At 41.7% G+C, this 25,895-nt stretch overlaps 1 protein-coding gene across 4 annotated transcripts in view; it reads right to left on the bottom strand.

The window, feature by feature from the left end:
* The window catches only part of FRMPD4 (FERM and PDZ domain containing 4), a 435,982-nt gene extending 412,313 nt beyond the window's left edge, over positions 1–23,669 (bottom strand). For 2 of the 4 annotated variants that reach the window (XM_043502671.1, XM_038382491.2), the window contains exon 1: positions 23,163–23,669. Coding sequence is in view for 2 of the 4 variants with exons in the window: in XM_038382491.2 (XP_038238419.1) it covers positions 23,163–23,203 (41 nt within the window). In the remaining 2 variants the exon portion in view is untranslated. The remainder of the gene's footprint in view (positions 1–23,162) is intronic. The other 2 variants (XM_043502497.1, XM_038382454.2) reach the window with 1 other exon arrangement.
* Positions 23,670–25,895: the final 2,226 nt, after the last annotated feature.

Genomic DNA, 25,895 nt, shown 5'->3' with positions numbered 1-25,895 from the left:
TGCTGCACTAGGGATGTATTTTCCAGCAGCGTAGCCTTCTTAACTCGTTTTGGTAAAAGATGTCAAATATTATGACAGCGATGTTCTTTGGAGCACTGTCAAATTTGGAATTAGAAATATTTTGTCTGGTTTTGTTTTAGGAAAACTGTTAACTGCCCAGTCTATTAAAAGACATCTTTGGAGTTGCTGAATTACAATGATGGGCATTTGAGAAAGGTGGGGAAAGGGAGGGGACATACAAATCTATGGCTTCTTCTGGACAATAGATAAGACTTTACAAAGCAAGAATTTAAAAAAAAAAGTTTCCTTGAATGGACAGAGTGATTTTTAGAATGTCCTCATCTGTTATAAAATTTCTTACAGTTCCCAAATTAAAAGCAAGTCTGCATTACAGTAAGAAAAATCCTGCAGGTATTTAACCAAAAGGTTTTCCATTTCTTTGTTTTAAACAATTAGCAAACACCTGTCAACCAACTGAGAGTGCCAGTTTCAGATTCTCAAAATTTTATAGCATTTGTTCATTAAAGAAAGATAATACAAAAATCCATAGAGATTTTTTAAAAATCTCAATTTAATTTTCAAACTAGTCACCAAAGTTTAGACACACACACACACAGAATGTGTCAGTCTATAGACTTTTATAAACCTTTGATTACAGTTTATATTTTGAAAAATAATACACTGCACCACTCAGCATACAGAAAAATGTAATGTAAAAAAACCTTCAACCTACTAGATAGATAGCAGTTGTTGGCTTACAAACTCCTTGCACTGATTAATATGATGAACTAATGAATGAAGTAATTAATAAAAAAATGCAAATGTCTTCAAGAATTCTTATTCCAACCCCTTTGTCTCCAACACATACAATATGGCCAGTCACAACTGAAATCATGATGGATGAAATAATCTTTGCCCAGAGGAAGTTTTTGCCCAAATCTGATCAGTGAGTGGTTGTCTTATGGCCTGAAGCATAAGGATTTATGTATGAATGTATATCCCTTGCACATTTTATCTTATTCAATGTAACTGTGGATATTCCCATTATCAATATAAATATCTATTTTTTTACTTCTACTAAGCTCTTATCTTAGCATCTTTTGGCAAAAAGGTCTACAGGTTATATGTGAGTTGTGTAAGGCTATTTCCTCCTATTCACGTTAAATATGTTGCCTTTCAATTTCACTGAATGTCCCTCATTCTTTATTATTAGAAAGTGTAAGTAAGAGTTCCCCATTTACCTCCTTTATTCATTTACTCTGTCCTCTCTTATCCAAGTCCTCTCTAAACTGAGCAGTCGTAATCTTTTCAGTCCCATATCATATGAAAGTCTTTCCATGCCTCTAATTTTTGGAACTTGTCACCCTTCTATTTCTTCTAAATCTTTTTTGCAATATGGTGACCAGACTGAATATAACGTTCCAGGTGAGGGTATAAAATCAATTTACATAATGGCATTGTAATATTTTCAGAATTAGTTTCTATCCCATTCCTAACACATCAGAATATTTTGTTTGCTTTTTTGGTCACCACTCTACATTGACAGGAAGCTTTCATTGAAATTTCCACACTCATGTCCAAGTTGTTATAGTTAACTTATAACCTAGCAGTGTGTCTGAGTTGTTCAAATTATTCCTTCCAAATAACTGATAGGGAGATTTCAAACAAAACACTCCGGACAAAGTGCTTCTAGAGCTTTGCTGGCATTTTAAGATGGAATGAAAGAAAGAATGGCCACTGCATGTTTATGCGGTTCCCATCCAGTGGTGCAGTTTCTTGGATAAATTCAGAAATAAGCTGGGCAAGCTTCAGGTGATCAGTTCTTCTGTCACTACCAGGTATCACTGTAATCAATCAGCATTACTACAGGGACACATGGGACAGTCAAGTCATCTGTCTAAATATCAGAGGTATAAAGGAAATGGTACATATTTTCAAGATGTTTCAGGGTGGGAATGTTGTGCCTTTGCAAAAAAAAATTGAAAGAAGATCGGATAATTATCTAGAATAACAAATCAGGGCAAACAAGACATTTATAACAAAGGGCCAAGATTTCCAAAACTGATGAGGGATTTTGTGGTCAACGTCAGCCACTTTAAAAGGGCCTGATTTTCAGACAACACATGCTCAGCCCTTTCTGGAAAAAAAAAGAATTAAATAAAAATCCAACCCCTTTAGGGTGATATCTCAAGTGAGGCATCCAAAATTACTCTCTGCTTTTGAAAAACATGTCCTGGGTATTTAGCAGCAAAATTCTTTTCCAGTAAAATTATCAATCACAAAAGCAAATCCACAAAGTCAGTTACTGACAGTTACACACATGAGTTTTCCATTCAGTTGATCGTTACCATGATCACTGTTTGAATATGTGTGTCATATTTTATAGCATTTGCTACCATACATGAGACATAAGTCACTGTGTACCAGAACGTAAGGAAACCCACCATGGAGGGTGATTTATTAGGTTTATTCACATAATCAAAAAGCCTTAACTTTTGACACTGTAAGCATGAGTTATGATGACCTTACCCAAGAGTGAAACAAACATAATCACCCTTCACAGATGACATGTTCCATTTGTTCAACGGAGATTAATTTAGGTTTATTTTCAAGGGATATAATTTTATATACAGCAGAATCTGGTTGACCTGGTCTAATTGGGACCAGGGCCAGCTCAGATAATCAAAACTCTGGATAAACCAGGGAATGGGAAAATGCGACATTGCAGCGCCAGCTAGCCGCCACAGGAGAGATCACTCGCGTGTGGCCCGGGAGCCCTGGTTGTTCGGTAAATGCGGAGAGCCAGCTAAGGGAGGGTCTGATAAAAGTGGTTCTATTGTACATTATATACATATAAAAAAATCAAGTTTTTTAATGCAGCATATTCAGTAAACGAATCAAATCAACTGTCAAACTAAGCTTGTCAGCTTAGAAAACAGATCATGTTATCTACATATGTAATGCAAATTTTACATTCCCAGGAGAGAAGGCTGAAAGAGAAGGCTGCCAACCATGGAGCTGTCACAATCAGAAGCAGATGCAAAATCATGGGGCATGGCTCTTCTGTTGAACCATCCTGATAGCAGATGTTAGACCCTTGCATAAAGTTGCTGACTGCTGTCAACTGAAGATTTGTAGCAAATGCATCTCATTAAATCCACTCTGGATATGGGGAGGTGGTAGGGGCCCTGTAGGCCAAAGAAGCTACACACTAAGACAAAGAGTTCCTACAGGCAGAACCACAGCAACAGTCAACTTAGGGAGAAAGCTTTGGCTGGGATTTCAGTTACACTATTAAGAACATAAGAATGGCCATACTGGGTCAGACCAAAGGTCCATCCAGCCCAGTAGCCCATCTTCCAACAGTGGCCAATGCCACGTGATTCAGAGGTATTATCTACCTTATTAATTAAGAAACCCCAAGACGGATGTGATTTTGCCTATATGAAATGTGAGCAAAGTTTGGTTGGAGGAGGGTAAGACCACCACCTGACCCTAAGACAATTTCACATAAATTTTGGCATCTCTTAGTTCACCAAAATAAATTAATAAATGAGAAGATGAGGGGAAGAGTTAGAAATAAATCTGTGCAGACTTTTGGCTCCAGCAGCAGCTATTTTAATTCTATTTGTCATTATGTACCAAACTTTTTCAAAGATCACATTGAAATTCAATAGTGAAGTTACCTTCATTCAAGGATACCAAAAAACTGTGTAAACATTAATTAAACCTTACCATCACCCTGCTACTAAGGCAAAGCGAGCAGTGAATCTGGGCTCTTAGAAAGAAAATGAAGCATGAGATTGATATAAAAACTACTATACAAGGAGAAAAGGCCAAAATGTCTCCCTTTCTTCATAAACGGGCAAAACAAAACATTGAGTTATTTGCTGTGATTCCAGCTATCTAACAACTTCCATGTAACACGTGTCTTAATGGGGCTAGCTGGTGCTCTAGAGGGATCACTGTTTTCTAGGATGCAAGGGCAGAGCATTGCCAGTGGATGCGGCTTTGAAGGCTGGATGAACCAGACAAACTTATATCATAGCCAAGATTGCCAAGCAATCTTGACTCACAAGCTGTCCCAATTACATAACATTATTGAAATGGGGGATTTGACAGAATAAATCTTCCCAAGTGAAAAACAAACGAAGGGCAAATAAAATGGAGCAGAATGGAAGTCGCAAAGTGTATTAGAAAATCTGAAGGTAATGAAGAGAAGGAAAAAGTATATATTTGGGTGTAGGTGAGCTTAAACAACTGAAATAAGAAACTGCGGCAAAGACTGTTCAGTAATAACTAATATCATTTGGTAAACACAAGCTATTTTTGGTTGATACAATATATAATAGAATCAACTCCAGAATCTGTAAAGGCAGGTATCATGTCTTTAATTAGACTGCTAATGGTTATGTCAGTGAATGAGTCATTTTAAAAACTGAATTGACTAAGACTTTATTTAATCTTTTGTAAAAAACATTTCAATACCCCACACACAGATTAGTTCATTTTCTGGGAATTATAATATAATCTGAAAACAAGAGATTAACTCAATGTCATTAATGCCTGTTGAGTTTAAAACAAATGAAAAAGGAAATACTTCCCACCATGTACACATAGCCTATGCAATTCACCTGTACAGGAGGTCATGAGGTGGAGATGAATTGTTAAAAGAGCTATCAGTTTACCATTAATGACACAGCTATTCATGCTAAGTAAGTGTGGTAATGACTCTTGCTTCAAAGCATAAACATATCATCTATAAGGGTGAGGAAGGAACTTTCTTTCCTCTTTCCCCTTTCACACAATAAACTACTAAGTGTATGCATTTCCTCTGAAGTAATGGCCACTGGCAGAGGCGGGATACTCAGATTTGATGAATGAGTGAATCATCCACTATGGCAAATCCTGTACTCCTTAAACAAACATCCGCAACTCTCACTTTATATTGCCATACTTGCCAAATCTCTGTACCACCACCTCCACTGCCTTTCAGAACCAAAGCCTTGGTATCAAAATGCTATATATTTATGTCTGCAAGAGACCAGAAAGTTACCAAATAGAATGTATTGAATTTGATGTGTTTAATAACCACATGTGATAGCTGGTATCTGTTGTAAGTAGAATATTAACTTCCAAGACTCTGACCTTGTAAATCTTTTTGTATCAAGCTCTGAGCAAGGGGCAAAAAAGACACTTGTTCCTACTGATTTTTGTTCTATAATTATTGCATACAAACTTATCTTCTCCATGAAACTTATACTGCAAATCTGACAATTGGATAAGCATCTAGACATTTGGTGTATTTTTCACTACCTACTTAATTCTATCTCCTGACAAGTCATTCTCCACAAATATTTGTATAGCTAAATGAAAATAAAGCAGAAAGAGAAATTAATTTTACTGAACAATTCAGGGAAGAGCTCTTTTTAAAACCTTTTCCATAGAGGAGTTGTTTAGGTTTTTTGGTTTTGGGTTTTTTTTTAAACAGTATTTACATTTATCAAAACTAGTTGATAAATATATCAACCTTTTTACTGCCTATCATTTGAAACTTTGGAATATTTACCATTTGATATAGGAAACAGGTTAGACAGAATAGAAAAACTGTCTGCCTAAACATTCCTTGGGGTTTACAAAATGTTTATGCTTCTTGCTTAAGTGATTAAAAAACATTGTTCAAAGAAGATTAAAAAATATTTTAAATTAATTAATGCAGCCACAAAACATCCATTTTCAGCTTGGAAACTGACAACATAAGAAAACAAGCCATTAATAGTCTCTGGTTATTTTCTATGTTTTCAGAAACATATAATCATGACAAGTATAACTGTAGTAATATCCATAAAATATCCTTTTTCCAGTTCAGACACTATTTTCTCATTAGAACGTTTCCAGAACTTAGAGGATATAACTACAACAACCTATATAACCAGAAACTTATCATTATGAGGGAATGCATGTTCTTTAAATTAGTTACAGATCAGAACATTTGGTTCATATTATAAAGCTGAAAATTATGAGATTTTAAGCTCTGACTTTTTTGCCAATTGGAAACTTCATACTGTACAAGCAATGTACAATAATCCTTTGAAAGTTCGTTCTCTCTCTCACTCTGTGAGTGTGCGCGTGCACGTGCTTCTAGCCTCAATGAAGTAAAATGTTAAAAGAAAAGAACCTTAGAAAACTAATTTTCTCAGAGGACACAGAACAGGAATGGGGGGATAACACTTGATGCCCCATCATGGGTAAGTTTAGTGAAACAGGTATTTATCATCACCTTTTGTGAAAAAGGAAAGGAGGAGATCTAAAGACAAAAAGACTTAGAACAAAGAACAAGCTAATCTTTACATAAAGATCAGCTATTCTTGAACAATTGCTTCAAATTCACTCAGTGCAAATAAGATTGTGTTAAACAGCACATTCACTAACTTGCTTTTCCCGATGAAGTGAGCTGTAGCTCACGAAAGCTTATGCTCTAATAAATTTGTTAGTCTCTAAGGTACCACAAGTACTCCTTTTCTTTTTGCTTTTCCCTGCTTCTTTTCCACGGACCCTGCAACGCCAACCCACTGCACAGTACAGTACAAGGAAGAAAGAGAGTACTTTTTATAAAGCAGTCACTCTATGTCTCTCTTTAAGGTATGTCTACACAAGGAAGAAGGTGTGTTTTTTAAACATAACAGATAACAGGTGATACCCAACACGTTGTAAAAATCACATGTATGCAGCAGAGATGGTTGGAAAATTGTATTTTTTTCCCTATGGAAAATATTTGATTTTTTTTTGTTGAAAAATGAAAACCAAAGATTTCTGAGCCAAAAACACTTTGCTTTTTCCAACAAAAAAAGTTGATAATCTGAGGAAAGCAGATAGTATCTGTGAAAAATTTTGTTTAAATCGACAACCCAATTTTCTGTTGAAAAATAGTTTTCATGGAAAATCTTTGACCAGCTCTACTGGAAAGGGAAAGTTACAGTTGTATCTTGATTTAAATAGTTGAGGTGAATCTTCACCTCAACCAGCTAAATCAAGGTAAAGCTACAATTTGTCCTATCTGCATTAGAAATTTACAACATGTTATATATCACATTTAAAAAGTACATATTTTCCCTAGCACAGAAAAGGTCTTACAGGGTCCTAGATCATTAATAGGAACACAGAGCAAGAATATTTAAGCTGAATATGAATATAGTTTATGAATATAATTTCACTTAGAATCAGGAAGAACTAGATGATCTAATGACTCTTTTTCCATCTCTAGTTTAGATGATTCTATATTTTAACCCTTCCCTCCACCTCCATTTTCATCTACAGAATCTTTCTTCAAGATTCTAATGCCATAGAACAACAGGTAATATAGGTGTGCAGAGGTCTTCTGAAGATGCATAACCATTTCCTGGCTTGTCAAATAGATTCCTTAATGGCTAAGGAATTAATCTACTCCTGGTTCTTACACAGTCATTGAATACGTTTCCTACAATATATAATTGAAAAGTACATAAAACAGCCTTACTCAGTTTTTGCATATGGTCAGTAGAAGTGTTACACCTATATCCATTCCTAAAATGTACACTCAGGTATACAACTAGGAAGCCTCAGTAGGATGCTGTAGTGTATATTTTGGATATTCTTCATGATATGTAATCCACAGTCTGCAATTCCATTGCTGCACCACACAAATCCATGAGAAAAAGGAATGCATTGTCTGCAAGTTAGTTACTATTAGCCCTGAACACTAGGACTATAAATAAGTGGCTTATGTTATAGCAGTAGATAATTTGGGGAAAAACAAACTTTAGATGTTTCTACTTTGAGCAAGTTGAAGTCAATGACGTTACTCAGAAATTGGAGTAAATGAAAGTAGTGTCTCATTTGATCTGAATTGGGCCCAGTGACTTTATTAGATATGGACCATTTTCAGATATGGAACATACTGTAACAAAAGCCCTCGGATCGCTACCCCTTCCTGCTTCTCCACGTGGGCACCAATGATACTGCCAAGAATGACCTTGAGCGGATCACTGCGGACTACGTGGCTCTGGGAAGAAGGATAAAGGAGTTGGAGGCGCAAGTGGTGTTCTCGTCCATCCTCCCCGTGGAAGGAAAAGGCCTGGGTAGGGACCGTCGAATCATGGAGGTCAACGAATGGCTACGCAGGTGGTGTCGGAGAGAAGGCTTTGGATTCTTTGACCATGGGATGGTGTTCCATGAAGGAGGAGTGCTGGGCAGAGACGGGCTCCATCTTACGAAGAGAGGGAAGAACATCTTTGCCAGCAGGCTGGCTAACCTAGTGAGGAGGGCTTTAAACTAGGTTCACCGGGGGAAGGAGACCAAAGCCCTGAGGTAAGTGGGAAAGCGGGATACCGGGAGGAAGCACAGGCAGGAATGTCTGTGAGGGGAGGGCTCCTGCCTCATACTGGGAATGAGGGGCGATCAACAGGTTATCTCAAGTGCTTATATACAAATGCACAAAGCCTTGGAAACAAGCAGGGAGAACTGGAGGTCCTGGTGATGTCAAGGAATTATGACGTGATTGGAATAACAGAGACTTGGTGGGATAACTCACATGACTGGAGTACAGTCATGGATGGTTATAAACTGTTCAGGAAGGACAGGCAGGGCAGAAAAGGTGGGGGAGTAGCACTGTATGTAAGGGAGCAGTATGACTGCTCAGAGCTCCGGTACGAAACTGTGGAAAAACCTGAGTGTCTCTGGATTAAGTTTAGAAGTGTGTGCAACAAGAGTGATGTCATGGTGGGAGTCTGCTATAGACCACCGGACCAGGGGGATGAGGTGGATGAGGCTTTCTTCCGGCAACTCACGGAAGCTACTAGATCGCATGCCCTGATTCTCATGGGTGACTTTAATTTTCCTGATATCTGCTGGGAGAGCAATACAGCGGTGCATAGACAATCCAGGAAGTTTTTGGAAAGCGTAGGGGACAATTTCCTGGTGCAAGTGCTAGGGGAGCCAACTAGGGGGAGCGCTTTTCTTGACCTGCTGCTCACAAACCGGGTAGAATTAGTGGGGGAAGCAAAAGTGGATGGGAATCTGGGAGGCAGTGACCATGAGTTGGTTGAGTTCAGGATCCTGACGCAGGGAAGAAAGGTAAGCAGCAGGATACGGACCCTGGACTTCAGGAAAGCAGACTTTGACTCCCTCAGGGAACAGATGGCCAGGATCCCCTGGGGGACTAACATGAAAGGGAAGGGAGTCCAGGAGAGCTGGCTGTATTTCAAGGAATCCCTGTTGAGGTTACAGGGACAAACCATCCCGATGAGTCGAAAGAATAGTAAATATGGCAGACGACCAGCTTGGCTTAATGGTGAAATCTTAGCGGATCTTAAACATAAAAAAGAAGCTTACAAGAAGTGGAAGGTTGGACATATGACCAGGGAAGAGTATAAAAATATTGCTCGGGCATGTAGGAAAGATATCAGGAGGGCCAAATCGCACCTGGAGCTGCAGCTAGCAAGAGATGTCAAGAGTAACAAGAAGGGTTTCTTCAGGTATGTTGGCAACAAGAAGAAAGCCAAGGAAAGTGTGGGCCCCTTACTGAATGAGGGAGGCAAGCTAGTGACAGAGGATGTGGAAAAAGCTAATGTACTCAATGCTTTTTTTGCCTCTGTTTTCACTAACAAGGTCAGCTCCCAGACTGCTGTGCTGGGCAACACAAAATGGGGAAGAGATGGCCAGCCCTCTGCAGAGATAGAGGTGGTTAGGGACTATTTAGAAAAGCTGGACGTGCACAAGTCCATGGGGCCGGACGAATTGCATCCGAGAGTGCTGAAGGAATTGGCGGCTGTGATTGCAGAGCCCTTGGCCATTATCTTTGAAAACTCGTGGCGAACGGGGGAAGTCCCGGATGACTGGAAAAAGGCTAATGTAGAGCCCATCTTTAAAAAAGGGAAGAAGGAGGATCCTGGGAACTACAGGCCGGTCAGCCTCACCTCAGTCCCTGGAAAAATCATGGAGCAGGTCCTCAAAGAATCAATCCTGAAGCACTTAGAGGAGAGGAAAGTGATCAGGAACAGTCAGCATGGATTCACCAAGGGAAGGTCATGCCTGACTAATCTAATCGCCTTTTATGATGAGATTACTGGTTCTGTGGATGAAGGGAAAGCAGTGGATGTATTGTTTCTTGACTTTAGCAAAGCTTTTGACACGGTCTCCCACAGCATTCTTGTCAGCAAGTTAAGGAAGTATGGGCTGGATGAATGCACTATAAGGTGGGTAGAAAGCTGGCTAGATTGTCGGGCTCAACGGGTAGTGATCAATGGCTCCATGTCTAGTTGGCAGCCGGTGTCAAGTGGAGTGCCCCAGGGGTCGGTCCTGGGGCCCGTTTTGTTCAATATCTTCATAAATGATCTGGAGGATGGTGTGGATTGCACTCTCAGCAAATTTGCGGATGATACTAAACTGGGAGGAGTGGTAGATACGCTGGAGGGGAGGGATAGGATACAGAAGGACCTAGACAAATTGGAAGATTGGGCCAAAAGAAATCTAATGAGGTTCAATAAGGATAAGTGCAGGGTCCTGCACTTAGGATGGAAGAATCCAATGCACCGCTACAGACTAGGGACCGAATGGCTCGGCAGCAGTTCTGCGGAAAAGGACCTAGGGGTGACAGTGGACGAGAAGCTGGATATGAGTCAGCAGTGTGCCCTTGTTGCCAAGAAGGCCAATGGCATTTTGGGATGTATAAGTAGGGGCATAGCGAGCAGATCGAGGGACGTGATCGTTCCCCTCTATTCGACACTGGTGAGGCCTCATCTGGAGTACTGTGTCCAGTTTTGGGCCCCACACTACAGGAAGGATGTGGATAAATTGGAAAGAGTACAACGAAGGGCAACAAAAATGATTAGGGGTCTAGAGCACATGACTTATGAGGAGAGGCTGAGGGAGCTGGGATTGTTTAGTCTGCAGAAGAGAAGAATGAGGGGGGATTTGATAGCTGCTTTCAACTACCTGAAAGGGGGTTTCAAAGAGGATGGCTCTAGACTGTTCTCAATGGTAGCAGATGACAGAACGAGGAGTAATGGTCTCAAGTTGCAATGGGGGAGGTTTAGATTGGATATTAGGAAAAACTTTTTCACTAAGAGGGTGGTGAAACACTGGAATGCGTTACCTAGGGAGGTGGTAGAATCTCCTTCCTTAGAGGTTTTTAAGGTCAGGCTTGACAAAGCCCTGGCTGGGATGATTTAACTGGGACTTGGTCCTGCTTTGAGCAGGGGGTTGGACTAGATGACCTTCTGGGGTCCCTTCCAACCCTGATATTCTATGATTCTATGATTCTATGAAAAGGAAATAAACAGATGTAAGATGTATAACATGCATAGTTTGACCTCATTGGGGCAGCTGTTAGCAGTTCTGTCAGAGTTTACTGCCATAGAATAATACTTTCGACTTGGCAATGCAGGCCTTTTTAGTAAACAGATTACTATAAACACAAATTTGAGATTTAAAAGAACAAACAAAAACCAAAGCCAGTGAAGTCAGGAAATCCATAAGCAAAACATGCAAGACTTTATAGACCATCTACTTTATTTAGGCTGTATAGCACAGAAAAAGTATGTAACTTGTTTCCTATTATATATAGGATTAGCAGACCCTCTGGATAACAAAGACCTATATCATTAAAAATTACAAGAAATATCGATCATAAAGATAAGTGATTAATATGCCTATACTGAATCGGAAGGGAATACTCCATTCTCAATATCACTATTCCAGTCTCAATATGATCCATTATAAAGGAATATGTGAAAACTGTCTTCATATATTCAAAACACTTCCTTGAGTCTCATTCACAGAAAGTTTCAAAACATTTTATGCAGGACTGTAAAAAGAATAATTTCTTGAAAAGACATAAAAAAATCAAAACAGGATTGATTCCCTAACATTACCAAGTGATTTTGAGTTACCTTCTCACTTTTGCCTTCCTTCTCATTCTGTGCAAGTCTCTTTTAGCTCCCACATTATTCTAATCCAGTACCTCTTGTTCTTCTAAGAGCACTGTGTCTTATACCCCAAAGCCCCTTGTAGTTAGTAAAAATTAATACTAACAGCTATTGAACCCCTTTAATACCTTTGCTACTAAAATGAAAATTGAATAGCTTGCACTCAGGTAATCATTGAAAATATTTTTATGATAAAATAATTCCTTACCTGAAATACTTGCTTCTTTTTCCCCAAACCATTTTTACCTCTGTTGTGGAAACCCTCAAATTGTCCTGTAGCAATTTCCTTTACAGTCAATAGTATGATTATCATCACCTGCTCTTATGGAAAGATGCCTCACACATCCCTTTGCTTAGCAGGAAAAGCTCCTCCTGTTTTTACTTCATCCCACTCCTCCTTTAAATCATTAGTTGATGAAGAACAATTTCATACAGTCTGGACTCTGATCTTGTCTGACCTACCAAGTTGCATTCTATGTGTGTTCATTACACCTCTTTACAATATCTTTATTTTAACAACTTTTTCCTGCAATACTTTGATCTAGGTTATTAAGAGCTTCCCAAAGTGTCTTTCTTGCATGTCTATGTAATAATCAACCTCTAAAAAAGAGTTCCATATAGACTTTCCACATAAAGTAAGGGTTTCAGAGACTCCTACTGCAATTATAGGCCCCAATTCAGAAAACCACTTCCATACATGCTTAATCACACCCCTCTTCAGAAGAGCTTAAGTCCTATTGAAGTCAAGAGGATTTAGGCATGTGCTTAAAGTTAAACATGTGCTTAAGTCCGCTTTCTGAAAAAAGGTGCTTCCTAAATCAGGTTTCCTCAAGACTTGTATATTTGACCATGGATGTTATTTCATTTCTTATATCCGTGAAATAATTACTTCGTAGATTTACTGAAGGTTTGTGGTTGGAGAACTGTTTATAAGGTTTTCGTTCTCACACAAAAATCTATTCTGGGTGGATCAAAGGAAAGGTAAATAACAAATAAGCATAAGTTCACAAACCTCTGAAATGTTTCAGAATATTTGTTTCTTATTATTATTTTTGTCTGTGAAATTCTCTCTGTTTGCAAATTGATATTTTAAGAGATATTTCCTCTTAAGGCTAAAAATAGCTGAGTTCCAGCACAATTCCCTACAGTAACTAAAAGTGAATTCTTTATCAGTATGGGGCTGTTCCACCACATAACCAATATCAAAACCGAAGATACAGCCCTGATCCTGCAATCACTCGTGAATGTGAGTAGCTTCATGCATCTAAGTGGTTTTCATTCTGTTTTGTGGGACTACTCACACATGTGCGTGTTTACAGGGCTGGGGCTTACAGGTTCATCTTTTTCACTTTGGCATTTGAGTTTGTGCTCTCATTTGTGTTCAGTTACAAATCAAAATGACCTGTGAATGAGGAAAATCAAGGAAGAATCTACACAACAAGAGTTGTTAGTTCATACATGACTTCACTCAATTATTTTTTATATAAATCAGATGCTAAGCTGTGGTATACTGTAATACCTATTTGAGAAAACTGTTGAAAGCACAGTTAGACAGCTTCTCTCCCTCACATGGCCAGCAGATCTAAGAACATCTATTGTCCATCCATTATCTCAGGCTGAGGCTTAAACTTCCTACAGACAATCTGATGAGCTTACATAATGACCTAAAATGCTATAAAGTAAGGAAACATACTCTCAGTGTGCATTACTGTCATAGGTAAGGAAGTTTTTCAGTTTCACTACAATTTTCCTGGCCAATCAATCATTCAGACGGACAACAAGCAGCAAAGGCTAAATTCATCCCATAGAAACTGATGTCCTCCTCAGTATTTGTACACATTGTAGAAAGCCAACCATGTCTATTTAACTCTCTCTCAATCAGCATAAATAGTTTATTAACCAGATCAATTAAAAAAAATCACTGAATACAAAGACCAAATGGCTCAGGTGATTGCAGAATGGTTTGTTATGTCATTATCTCAAGGTTCCTGGTTCAATCATCTAGCACAATTTCAGTAGTGGCAAAAATAAACTCTCATCTGATGTCCTGTAAAGAATGAAATGGTGTGTCTGTCCTGTTCTTTGGGGACAAGTGTCTATCGCAAAAGCCATATCACAGTTCATGCCACTGTACATTTAAAAGAAAAAAGAAAACAGAGGACAAGGCTTGCATGGGAATGGAAACTGAGCTCCTTTCTCATCCTCCCAGAACACCACATTAGCCAGGTGGAAATTTACTTTGTTCCTGCACACACTCTACTTAGTCTGAAGACATAACATTTCAGTTTTCAGGGTAGGGTTGCTACCTGTCTTGTTTTCACCTGGACAGTCCAGGTTTCGGCTTGTGTGTCCGGGTGACATTTTACATTTTTTTTTAATCGGGAGGAAGAGGCAGGGCAGGGGCCTCGAGGGAAAAGGTGGAGAAGGGGGCAAACCTCAGGGGAAGAGGTGGAACAAGGGGTGGTGCCTTGGTGGTCTGGTTACCTGCTATTAAGTAGGTGGCAAACCTATTTCAGGGCTATCATTCTGGCTCCTTAAACAATCATTTTAAAAAAAAAATCATGCAATGATTGTGACTGAGTAGTGAAACTCTAGACAAGATTTTTGTTAAATCCTTATTCTGGATCAATTACGCTGTACTAATTCACTCTCAGATCTTCTAGTGCTATATCACTAAGTGGTAAGGTAATTTTTTAAATATATTTTGGAAAGTTAAACCTTTATTCACTGACTATTCTACAAGTTCATGACAGCCTATAATACAAGAATTCAATAATTACCAGCCTTTGCCAGACCAGAGATTTATTATTACATAGTATGGTAATAACAATGTTGTCGCTACAGACATATGTCTTTATAATATATGACACTTGATAAAATAGAACACCACTAGATAGCAGATAATAAAACATAAGGTAAAATGCATATAGTCAAATCTTTCATTGAACAAAGTGCCATGTCCTCTCAAAGAAGAAAGGAAAGATGAATTCATAGTCTTTGGATTATCATCCAGAGTGATAAAATATTTTCCAGATTTAAATTACCTCCCTTGAGCATAAGGATAATCATATGCTTTATTACTGACACATTTTTCAGTAAACAGTAGAAACAACTCACATGCTATGAGATATAGTCATTGAAAAGAGTACTTACAATAAAAAGAGTATGCAGATGATATAGCCTACATTTTACTGACAGATAAAAATCTTCATCTTTTAATGAAGATTGCTAGTTAACACTGAAATTGAAAAATAAACATGCCAAGGAAGTCACAGTTAAAAAAACCTAAACACTGAAATGTATTGAAATGGCTTACAGAGAAGAGAGATAAATATTCAGATATCTTCACCAACTGCTTAAAGAAAAACACAGAATAAAATATCCCACTGTGGATTCCAAGAACAACCTTAACTCTGCCAACTATATACCTGCTCAGCCTCAAACTATAGAAAAAGGCTTTGGATCTAGGGGTGTATGACTGCAGCCCAGTGCACCTGTTATGGCCCTTGGCTCCCTTAAAAGCAGGAGCCATAATTGCAGGTCACATGCTTGCTCATAGCCCCATGTCCTACAAGAAACAGCATAAAGGGCTTCCTGCCTCTTAGACAGCAATCTAAGGAAGGCTATGGGAGGGACCCGGACAGATTTGATTTAAATCAAATTGATTTAAATCATGATTTAAATCACTAGTCAGGAAGATTCGATTTAATCATTGTTTTCTACATAAAGTGCATTCTTGTTGGTTGTTATAACTTTAATACATATTCTTCACAACTCAGAGATAGATGTAGCTTTCATTTTTAGAAGGAACACACTATACGTTTTTAAACAGTGATTTATTTTGAAAACTTTTCAGATTAGTTTTACAACTATATCAGAAAATGAATGATTGTTTGGTTATTTCATTTACCAAAGGTAACTGAAGCAGATATTTATGAAGTCATTGGAAGGTGAACTATCTCCAATTCAACAGGTTAATCATTAATATTTGGAGGATTTTCTTGACATGCTGTATTAGGAAGAGAACATCACCATACAGACATTTAAATTGTTTTATTTAACTAAAAACAACAACATTAAGTATTCTGGATTTTTTTTTCTGCAATAGCAACAAAATATTTTAACAAAAAAATATGTCCCTTGCTTCTCATATTTATCTCCATACTTCTTCTCCTTGTCCAAATGTATTCCGCCCCAACAATCTTCTATTTATTGAACTTTTTGAAACTTTGCACTTTTAGAGAGAGGTATGAGATTGACTTTGTACATAAATTTGCAGAGGGACAATAGAGTTGAGGTCTGTTATTTCTCACCTCTATATATTATTTATTTAAAAACGTTTTTGCTGTTAACAAGCATGCTACCTCTGGAGACACAAATCCGCAGTCCGAGAACTGAAAAACTAAGCATCTCTGATGGCATCTTCTAGACAGAGCACTGAGTCCCACTGGGTAGGTAGAAAGATTAACCTAAATAAGCTATACAGAAGCCTCTGGAACTCCATTAGATTAGGTCCCTAATCCATGAACTATTGGAACTCATTTACAAAACTTTTCTTAAACATTACATGAATATATTGTCTCATACTACAGAATTAGAATTTATAATCCCTATTCCATGATGAGATATCTTTGAGCTATAATGTATCTTTAGATTGATTTTTTTCCTCAAAAATCATTTTATAAAAAAAAATCCAATTTAAATAAAAAATATTTAAATTAAAAAATCTGATTTTTTAAATTTATTTTTTTAAAAAAATCATTGATTTTTATCCACCCTGGGAGGGACTCTCCTCATCAAATCAGGCAGAAAGCCCAAGAAGGACACTTACAGGGAGCAGGAGCAGGGCTGGAGAACCATGAAGCCCCAAAGACAAAGATTAAGACAAGACAGGGACAGTGAGTGTTTTGGATTACTTTGTTTTGAATCATTTAATAAATGAAATCCCTGAGAAGAAGAGAATTGGATCTGTGCTATTGCTTGGAGTGAAATTTCACCTTCCTCAGCTGCTGGATTAGCCCACCAGGTTCCAAGTCTGGAAACCCTCGCACAACCTAAATTACATATAGAGCTTGGAAAATTAACAAGTGTCTAACTAGGCAGAGGTAAATATGAAAGTCAAGAGACGCTCTACCAGTGATGTCCATGAATCACGGTAAGAAGTGCAGCCCTAGGCACATCAGAGCACCTGGGAAGAAAGGCTGAGTGCTGGAGGTTATGCCAGGGTACCATCCTGCATGCAGCATGCCTTTATTTTTAAAAATCTGACTTCTGGAAGTCCACTTGGGACTTGGCTAGTCTCAGCCAATTTTCATGGTTTCAGATATTACAGTGATTGGTGGTAGTATAAAATCTTAAGACAGACATCTCTAAATCTGAAGCTCTCCTTTCTAGCACTAAAGGCTGTTGAAAGATCAGAAACATGGTTTCTTTTCCCCTATCCAGAACGTCCTGGTTTCTGCCAGGGGTAGCGTCTCTATGAATACATCTACACTGCAATAAAAAGATCACATCACCAAGTCTTAGAACCTGGGTCAATTGACTCAGACTTGTGGATCTCAGGCTGCAGGGTTAAAAATTTCAGCGTAGACATTCAGGCTCATGCTGGAGCCTAGGCTCTGAGACTCACCCCCATCACGGGGTTTCAGACCTCATGCTCTAGCCTGAGCCCAAACAGCTACACTGACATTCTTAGCCCCACAGCCCAAGTCCCCTGAGCCCAAGTCAGTTGACCAGGCCAGCTCCAGCCATGCCATAAGTCTACTATTGCAGTGTAGACGTACTTTATTTCTCTGCTTCTCCCACAACTCCTAGTTGCTGTGAGATGGAACAAGTCTCCACTACCTTACTCTTTTCCTACAACCTCGATTTTGTGGATCTTCTTTCCCTATGATTAACTCCAAAGCCTGTCGTTGCTCAGTTTTCCCAACAAGCAACAGCTGCATGAAACTGACTTGAGTCTTGTCTCAGTCAATCTTGCCCACAGGATAATGAACAGCAACAATGTAAGTGACTGGTCTCTAATTATTTTCATTATGTTGCTGCTCTGCAAAGCTATGAACAGCAGCAGAGGCACTAGAGCTATTTGTCAGCAGATTCTGGAGGACAATACTGCACTGAATCACATTCACACAATATTTGGAAGGCTAGCTTTGTAAATACGCAAGCTCATATTTGTGGGGAATAGGTTAGATCCCCACAGTCATCAGTAAAAACTTCCTATTCATCAGCAAGTAGATTTTCAAACCCTGATAATATAGACCTTGAAGGGGAACTAAACACCCTCCAAACCACCACTTATCACTCTTACAGTTCACTACCTATTATTAGAGACACAAATATTTTGCCTCTCACCTTCCATATACAGACCACCACCTTAACCCTCCTGCAACCAAAACTTCCCACTTCATATCATGCTCTCTTTCACCATTACTACTATAAGGCTCAAAACTATCTACACCATCCGCCCTCTAAACACACACTGTCAATTATCATTATCTTTCCTTCTTATCCTCCCAGTACAGGTCAAAAACCTCACTCTCCAGATGGACAATGCATCCACGTTTACCCAGGCCTTTGAACATGCGTACAGTGTAGACCACACAGTATCCCACCAAGGCTACTCTATACTTAGAAATAATTCTCTGCATGGAATAGCTATTTTGGTAAGTTTCCAAGTCTAGTCAAGTCCTTATTTACTGAGGAAGAGAGAGAGAAGGTAATATATCTGAAGAATATTGTGATTTTCATTTGAGGTCAGTCATCACACATTTTTCTAAGTTAACGAACAGAACATTTGTGGTGAAGCATCTAGAGCTGCCCCCTTTTGTCCTTCTGCACATACCCCTTCACCAGATTATTCCATCCACCAAAACAAGTAGCTGTAGATGTTTGATGTAACAGTTGGTTCTGCTGTGAGAAGGTAGTCTTTAAAGGGCTGTATGCGGAAAGGTAATTAAAGGGGGTGACAAATGGATAGTATCCTGGGAGTAAAAATTACATAGAAAGTTTGAAGGACACGGTAAGTATTGTGTGTATAATTTCACATCAACTGGTTGCCTACTTCTAGAGAAAACACAGAGTTTATGTCCCATTTTATGCCTATTGCAACTGTAAAGTCCTCCCAGGCACCTCCATAATATACAAATGGGGCCAATACAAACCTTAAATACTCACCTTGACTATTACAATTATAAATTCCAATAGTCAATGGGATTATTCACCTGGGTAAAGTTACTTATCCGTGTGCTTGTTTGCAGGGTCAAGGCTAAAGACAGCAATTATTATAATAGTTTACTGACAAGTAGACAGAGCCTGTGCATTAGTATTCAAGATTTATCCAGATGGAAAGTTTGAATAAGTGATAACAAAGCTATTTTTTTAACCTATAGGAACTCAAAGAAACATTATGTAATAGCCAAGATCCTGACAACCCTTGTGCCAAGTATGCTGCCCTGCAGGATCAGACTCTAAATCAAAAACCGTCTGACCCCCTTTTTCCCCCCAGAAAACGCTCCTTTGCCTTTAGGCAAAAACATGCAGTTTTCAGGCCCAAACAGTTTTTTCTGTCCAAAAATACAGAAGGAGCTAAAAATAGGGCTTACAGTGGAAACTGGTTGCTCCATAAGACTCTCTTCTACAAAAAGAAATGGGAAGATATATCTAACAGTTACCAAGGAAACAGCAAAGTTAAGTCCTGTACACTATTAAGTAGTTTAATAACCAGAAAATAAGAGTAAAAAGCAACTCCACATAAAACTGATTTATTGCAAAGCACAGCTTTAACTCAGTCCAGTATCTGAACTTTAAAGTCCTTATATCAAATGAAGCTGGATTTGAGCTTTGAAACCTGTCATTCAATTGCAGAAAGAACTTTAGTTTGCCTGAAGAGAAAGAGTAATACACTGGAGAGCTTTGTCCGGGTAATGGCAATAGGGATGTTGTTAGTCAACTACAGGTCGGAGTTAGGGAAGAAAGAGATATTTGAAGGCAAACTGACTCTTAAAATGTAGAAGAATTATTCCTAGTTTATTGATTTAATGATACTGTCTTCTGTGCAGCATCCTTAACAGAGGCAGCTCTAGCTAGAGCAGACTAGGCAGTTACCTAGGGCAGCAGATTTCTGGGAGTGTAAAATTGCCCAGGTTCTCTCCATCGGTGGTGGCAGGAGATGACCTAGGTGGGTGATTACTAGCCAGGGCTCTGAGGAGCAGAAAGCCCCAGCCAGGCTGCCAGGGAAGCGCTCCTGCCTCATCCCCAGCTGCTCCCCATCCCCATTGTGGGTAAGATCACGGTCACAGCTCAGACGCAGCTCAGGATTGGTGCCAGCAAATGCTGTCAGGGCACTGGCCACAAGTGCGGCAAACCGCCTGGCTCCATGTCTGCACCCAGCTTGCACCTGCTGTTCCGTGTCCGGTCCCCACAGGCCCTGCTGCCCAGGTAGCCCCTGGCTCCTGCCCCAGTTGGGGCCATCGCTTTATCACCACTATGTCCAGGTTCTGCAAGTGCTGCCATCCCGCAATTTATGAGCCCAACAATGAGGAGCTCACTGGAAAGGTGCAGGCAGGAGCACACTAGGGAGTGTGCAGGTTGCTGGGGCCAGGTGGAGTGGGATGGGATAGGGTGTGGGGGCCAGGCAGGGGACTGGCAGTGCAGGGGCCAAGGTGCAGGGCCAGGTGGCAGAGAATTCCACTCTGTCCAGTAGAAAGGAGCCCACAGTGCAAGTGGGATCAGCCCCTCCAGCCCGGATGGCTTCATTTTGTGGGGGTTATGCTGGCCCTTAACTAGAGCCTTATGGTCTGGGAGCTGCCCCCTGCTGGTGCCCAGATCCCACTGTAGTTGAGCTGAGTGGCTCGCTCTTCAGAGGTGCTGAACTGGGGTTCGCTCCTCTCTTGAGCCCTAGGCAGCTGGTGCCAACCCACTCACAAAAGGCCATTAGGAAGGCAGCCCCATCTGGGAGTGTCACCCACCCAGGGAACAGGTCTCAGCTGCTTGCAAGGCCTAGGGGACTTTCGCCATGGCCTGGCCCAGCTTAGTCCACTCAGGTGTCAGAATGTTCCCATCCCACAGGAGCCGACAACAGGCCTAGTGGCCTCTGACGCCCCAAGCTGGGGTCTGCCCTGTGAGCCTCTGACCCAGAGTTGGGATTGCAGCAGCTGGGGAGAGGATGGGGGCTCTGCTGCAAATTTCTAAGCAGTTGGGGATGCACACTGAAGTTTTGCCTGGGTTGGCAGATTGTCTTGAGCTATGTCTGATCCTTAACCAGTGCCTGCTCTTTCCCTTTGATTTAAACTCAAGTGTGACATTTACTGCAAGAAAGGGTTTGTTAACCCCAGATCCTGAACAAAAAAGCTAAATAATTAAATATATGTTGAAACAAAAATCAGATGCCACATTACCTACTCCTTATGGTCTTATCTATACCAAATAAAATTCCCTCTAAAATGTTCCCCAATTGTTACCACTGATGCAGTTTCCCCAATGGTAGTAACAGTGGGAATGGTGGTGTAGACCAGGTTCAGGAGATGGTTGGTGTTTTAACCATAATGCCAGGTAAACTTGTTCTGAGCAAAATTAGACAGCCATGTAGTTCGAACAGTAGCGGTTGTTCTATATTAGCACTCCCTTCAGTAGAGCTTTGATCATGGTAGCAACAGTGGTAAATTTTAGGGCAAAGCGCTTGAGTAGACACAGATTATAACATCACACGCCTGCGGGATTTTACAACTTCAGTCCACCCAGTGCTTGCTATAATAATCATGTAATAATATTTTATACAACAATCATTTTGACAAGTACTGTACGTGTATGCCACAGAAACAACATATATGCTTCATTTCTACAAGCCCTCCCCTCCTCGAATGCATTCCACTTCAGTGAATGCTTCAGAAATGGCAAAGACCAGTGCTAACCACGAAACCATGAGAATTCAAAACATTCATAGCTACTCTGATTCAAAGCTAAATCCTTTAGGAAGATTATCTGCACCAAAATCAGGAAAATCCTGCAACTACAGCACTTTTATACTCCATCTTTGAGAAAGAATTTGGTTTCCCATAACTCTTTTCTCAATAATACTATACATTATTTTTAACCATGGGGAAAACATTTTCAGTGGGGGGGGGCAATTCAGATTGTGTGTGTGTGTGTCTCTGTAGCCTTGGGCCTAAGGACTAGCTAGAGGCAGTTCCTTACACACCTAGAGGCCAGCATTCAGTTGATAGTGAGAGAAAAATTCTTTGGAAGGAAAAATATTTAAATCAGACACCAGCTCAAGCAACCAGGTTGCGTGCACCTTACAAGAGCTTTTAAAAAAAAAAAAAAAACAGACTACATTTACTTACTCCCTGGGATTTGTGTGTGATGCTACAAGACAGCACTTCCAATCTGATTATGATTTCACAGCTTCTCTTAAAAATCACCCCTATTAGGTCTGAGATTTTGTAGAGCATGAGAGGTTTCAGAGCAGCAGCCGTGTTAGTCTGTATCCGCAAAAAGAAAAGGAGGACTTGTGGCACCTTAGAGACTAACAAATTTATTTGAGCATAAGCTTTCGTGAGCTACAGAGAGTGGTTCGCAATAAACAGAGCACCATACTTCATAGCACAAAACTCAAGAAGTCTTAAATACATTGCGTTATTTGGGGGCTTGGGGGGGTTGCCAATCAAGGGGTGTTTGATGCTGCTCTGCTATCTGTCCAGCCTATCCGAAGTTCCACGTCAACCCCCACCAGGGGTAACTGTTGCCTCCAGCTACTTCCCCGGCTAGAGCCCGAAAGGAAACTAAAGACAGGGTGCCGGCTTCACATTTTCAAACAGTTTGAACCCCTGATCGCCCATTAACAGCAACGTTTCATCACCGCCCAAGTCTCAGAACCCCACCAGGTTTATCTTCGCAGCCGCCTTGGGACATCTTTTTTTTTTTTTTTTCCCCTCTCTTTCTTCACGCTATCCCACAGCCGGGTGCCAGGGGGAAAACGCCATGAGCCATCACCAGCCAAACGCCAGGACCTCAGCCCCAGTGGCAGGTAAGTGGATCGCTGCAGCAGCTCTGGCGGCGGGGTTTGCTAAAGCCCCCTGGCATGATCTCCCCCCGCCCCCGGGGGTCAGCAGCCAGGGGCCAGCGCTGCAGCGGGGCGCACACGGGGGGAAGGGGGGGGGGGGCGGGCTGGCTGCTAATGGAAAGGAAGCAGCAACCTACCCCGAGAGCTTTGCAATCTTCACAAAGCTGAACACATCCATCCATGCAGGCAGCGAGCCGTGCCCTCCGCTCGCTCACTCCAGCGGCAGCAGCCCCATAGCGGGGAGGAGGTGGTACCCGGGTCTCCAGCAGCAGCAGCAGCAGCAGCAGCCCTTGCGGAGAAAGGAGCTGGCGGCAGAAGCTGCTACCCCCCTCCGGCCGCGAGCTGGGCGTGCAGCATCTCAGAGCAGCAGCATTGAGCAGGGGGCAGCCCCCCCCCCTCCGCGCCCCCGCCCGGGGAAACGCCGGGGCTGGACGGCAAGGGAGGAGTGGCTTCCGCTCAGGGCCCCGCCGCCCTGTGCGCCCGGGAGGCGGCAGCGCTCCGGAGCCGGCTGGTGCTTGCCGTGCCCCCAGGGCAAGGAGGGGGAGGGGGAGCCTCTCTGCCGGTGTCTCCCCCTCCCCCCCCCCGCCTGCGGGAGGGCGCAGTCGGAGAGGGCGGCGGCAGGAGAAGCGAGCGCCGCACGCTGGCTCCCCAACCCACCGCGAGCTGCCTGGAGCGGGCCCGCGCCACAGGCAAGGCAGCGCGGGGGAGAGGGCGGGAGCCCGCGCGGAGGCACGCGGGAGGGAGGAGAGAACGCACCACACACACACACGCGCGCGCGCGCGCGCGCCCACCCGCCCGGCGAGCGCTCACTTGCATGGAGGGAGGGGAGACGCGGGCCAACAGACACACCCCCAGGCTGGGGAGCGGGCACTGGTGCCCTACGCTAAGGGCTTGCCTACACTGGCGCTTTCTGGCTCGGGGGGCGTGAAACACCCCCACCCCAGCGCAGCAAGTTTCAGCGCTATACGACACCGGTGTAGACAGCGCACCTGCTACGCCCCTCGTGGAGGTGGGGGGGTTGCTGGGTTGGTTGGTTTTTAAAGAGAGCGCTCGCCCAGCCTTGCGCCGCAACCGCACAAGCTACCTCAATGTGCTTTAGCGTTGCCAGGGGAAAGCACCCTCTTGAAGGGGCCCATTTCACGAGTTGGGGCAGGGGGAAGATGAGAAGCCCAGCTCAGAATCCACCTGGCAGGCAGGAGCCAGGAGGGGGATCCTACCCCCCCCCATACACAAAACACCTGCCTCCCCCAAGGACTACTGCTCACCCATCACCCCTGACCTGACCTTTCTCCCTTTGTGGTAGGGGAGGGACCTGGTGACCTTCTTGGTCATCATATGAAGCACTAGACCATATGCTGAACTTGGACTGTTGACCCAATCTGGTATAGGAAATTGTAAGTATGGAGAGAGTTAAATAGTGGTGTCCCGCCGAGGGCGGTACTGGGACAAGTCCTCTTCAACATATTCATAAATGATCTGGAAAAAGGGGTAAACAAAATTTGCAGTTGATACAACACTCCTCAAGATAGTTAAGTCCCAGGCAGACTGCGAAGAGCTACAAAAGGATCTCACAAAACTAGGGGACTGGGCAACAAAATGCACAATGACAATTCAGTGTTGATAAAGGCAAAGTAATGCACATTAGAAAACATAATCCCAACTATACATATAAAATGATGGGATCTAATTTAGCTGTTACCACTCAAGAAAGAGATCTTGGAGTCATTGTGGATAGTTGTCTGACAACATCCACTCAATGTGCAGGTTTCAGAGTAGCAGCCATGACCGGAGAGATTGAAGTGTTCTCCAACTGCTTTTTGAATGTTATAATTCTTGACGTCTGATTTGTGTCCATTCATTCTTTTACGTAGAGACTGTCCAGTTTGGCCAATGTACATGGCAGAGGGGCATTGCTGGTACATGATGGCATATATCACATTGGTAGATGCACAGGTGAACGAGCCTCTGATAGTGTGGCTGATGTGATTAGGCCCTATGATGGTATCCCCTGAATAGATACGTGGACAGAGTTGGCAACGGGCTTTGTTGCAAGGATAGGTTCCTGGGTTAGTGGTTCTGTTGTGTGGTGTGTGGTTGCTGGTGAGTATTTGCTTCAGATTGGGGGGCTGTCTGTAAGCAAGGACTGGCCTGTCTCCCAAGATCTGTGAGAGTGATGGGTCGTCCTTCAGGATAGGTTGTAGATCCTTGATGATGCGTTGGAGAGGTTTTTGTTGGGGGCTGAAGGTGATGGCTAGTGGCGTTCTGTTATTGTTATCTTTGTTGGGCCTGTCCTGTAGTAGGTGACTTCTGGGTACTCTTCGGGCTCTGTCAATCTGTTTCTTCACTTCAGCAGGTGGGTAGTGTAGTTGTAGGAATGCATGGTCACTCGATTACAGACCTAAGAGTGGCTATACTTCAACAAAAAAGCTTCAAAAACAGACTCCAATGAGAGACTGCTGAATTGGAATTAATTTGCAAACTGGATACAATTAACTTAGGCTTGAATAGAGACTGGGAATGGATGAGTCATTACACAAAGTAAAACTATTTCCCCATGGTATTTCTCCCCCCCCCCACCCCACCCCCCACTGTTCCTCAGATATTCTTGTTAACTGCTGGAATTAGCCTACCTTACTTGTCACCATGAAAGGTTTTCCTCCTTTCCCGCCCCTGCTGCTGGTGATGGCTTATCTTAAGTGATCACTCTCCTTACAGTGTGTATGATAAACCCATTGTTTCATGTTCTCTGGGTGTGTGTATATAAATCTCTCCTCTGTTTTTTCCACCAAATGCGTCCGATGAAGTGAGCTGTAGCTCACGAAAGCTTATGCTCTAATAAATTTGTTAGTCTCTAAGGTGCCACAAGTACC

Source organism: Dermochelys coriacea, chromosome 1 (genome assembly GCF_009764565.3).
Source record: "Dermochelys coriacea isolate rDerCor1 chromosome 1, rDerCor1.pri.v4, whole genome shotgun sequence".
Classification (NCBI taxonomy): Eukaryota; Metazoa; Chordata; order Testudines; family Dermochelyidae; genus Dermochelys; species Dermochelys coriacea.
This window is presented reverse-complemented; position numbering and strand designations above follow the sequence as displayed.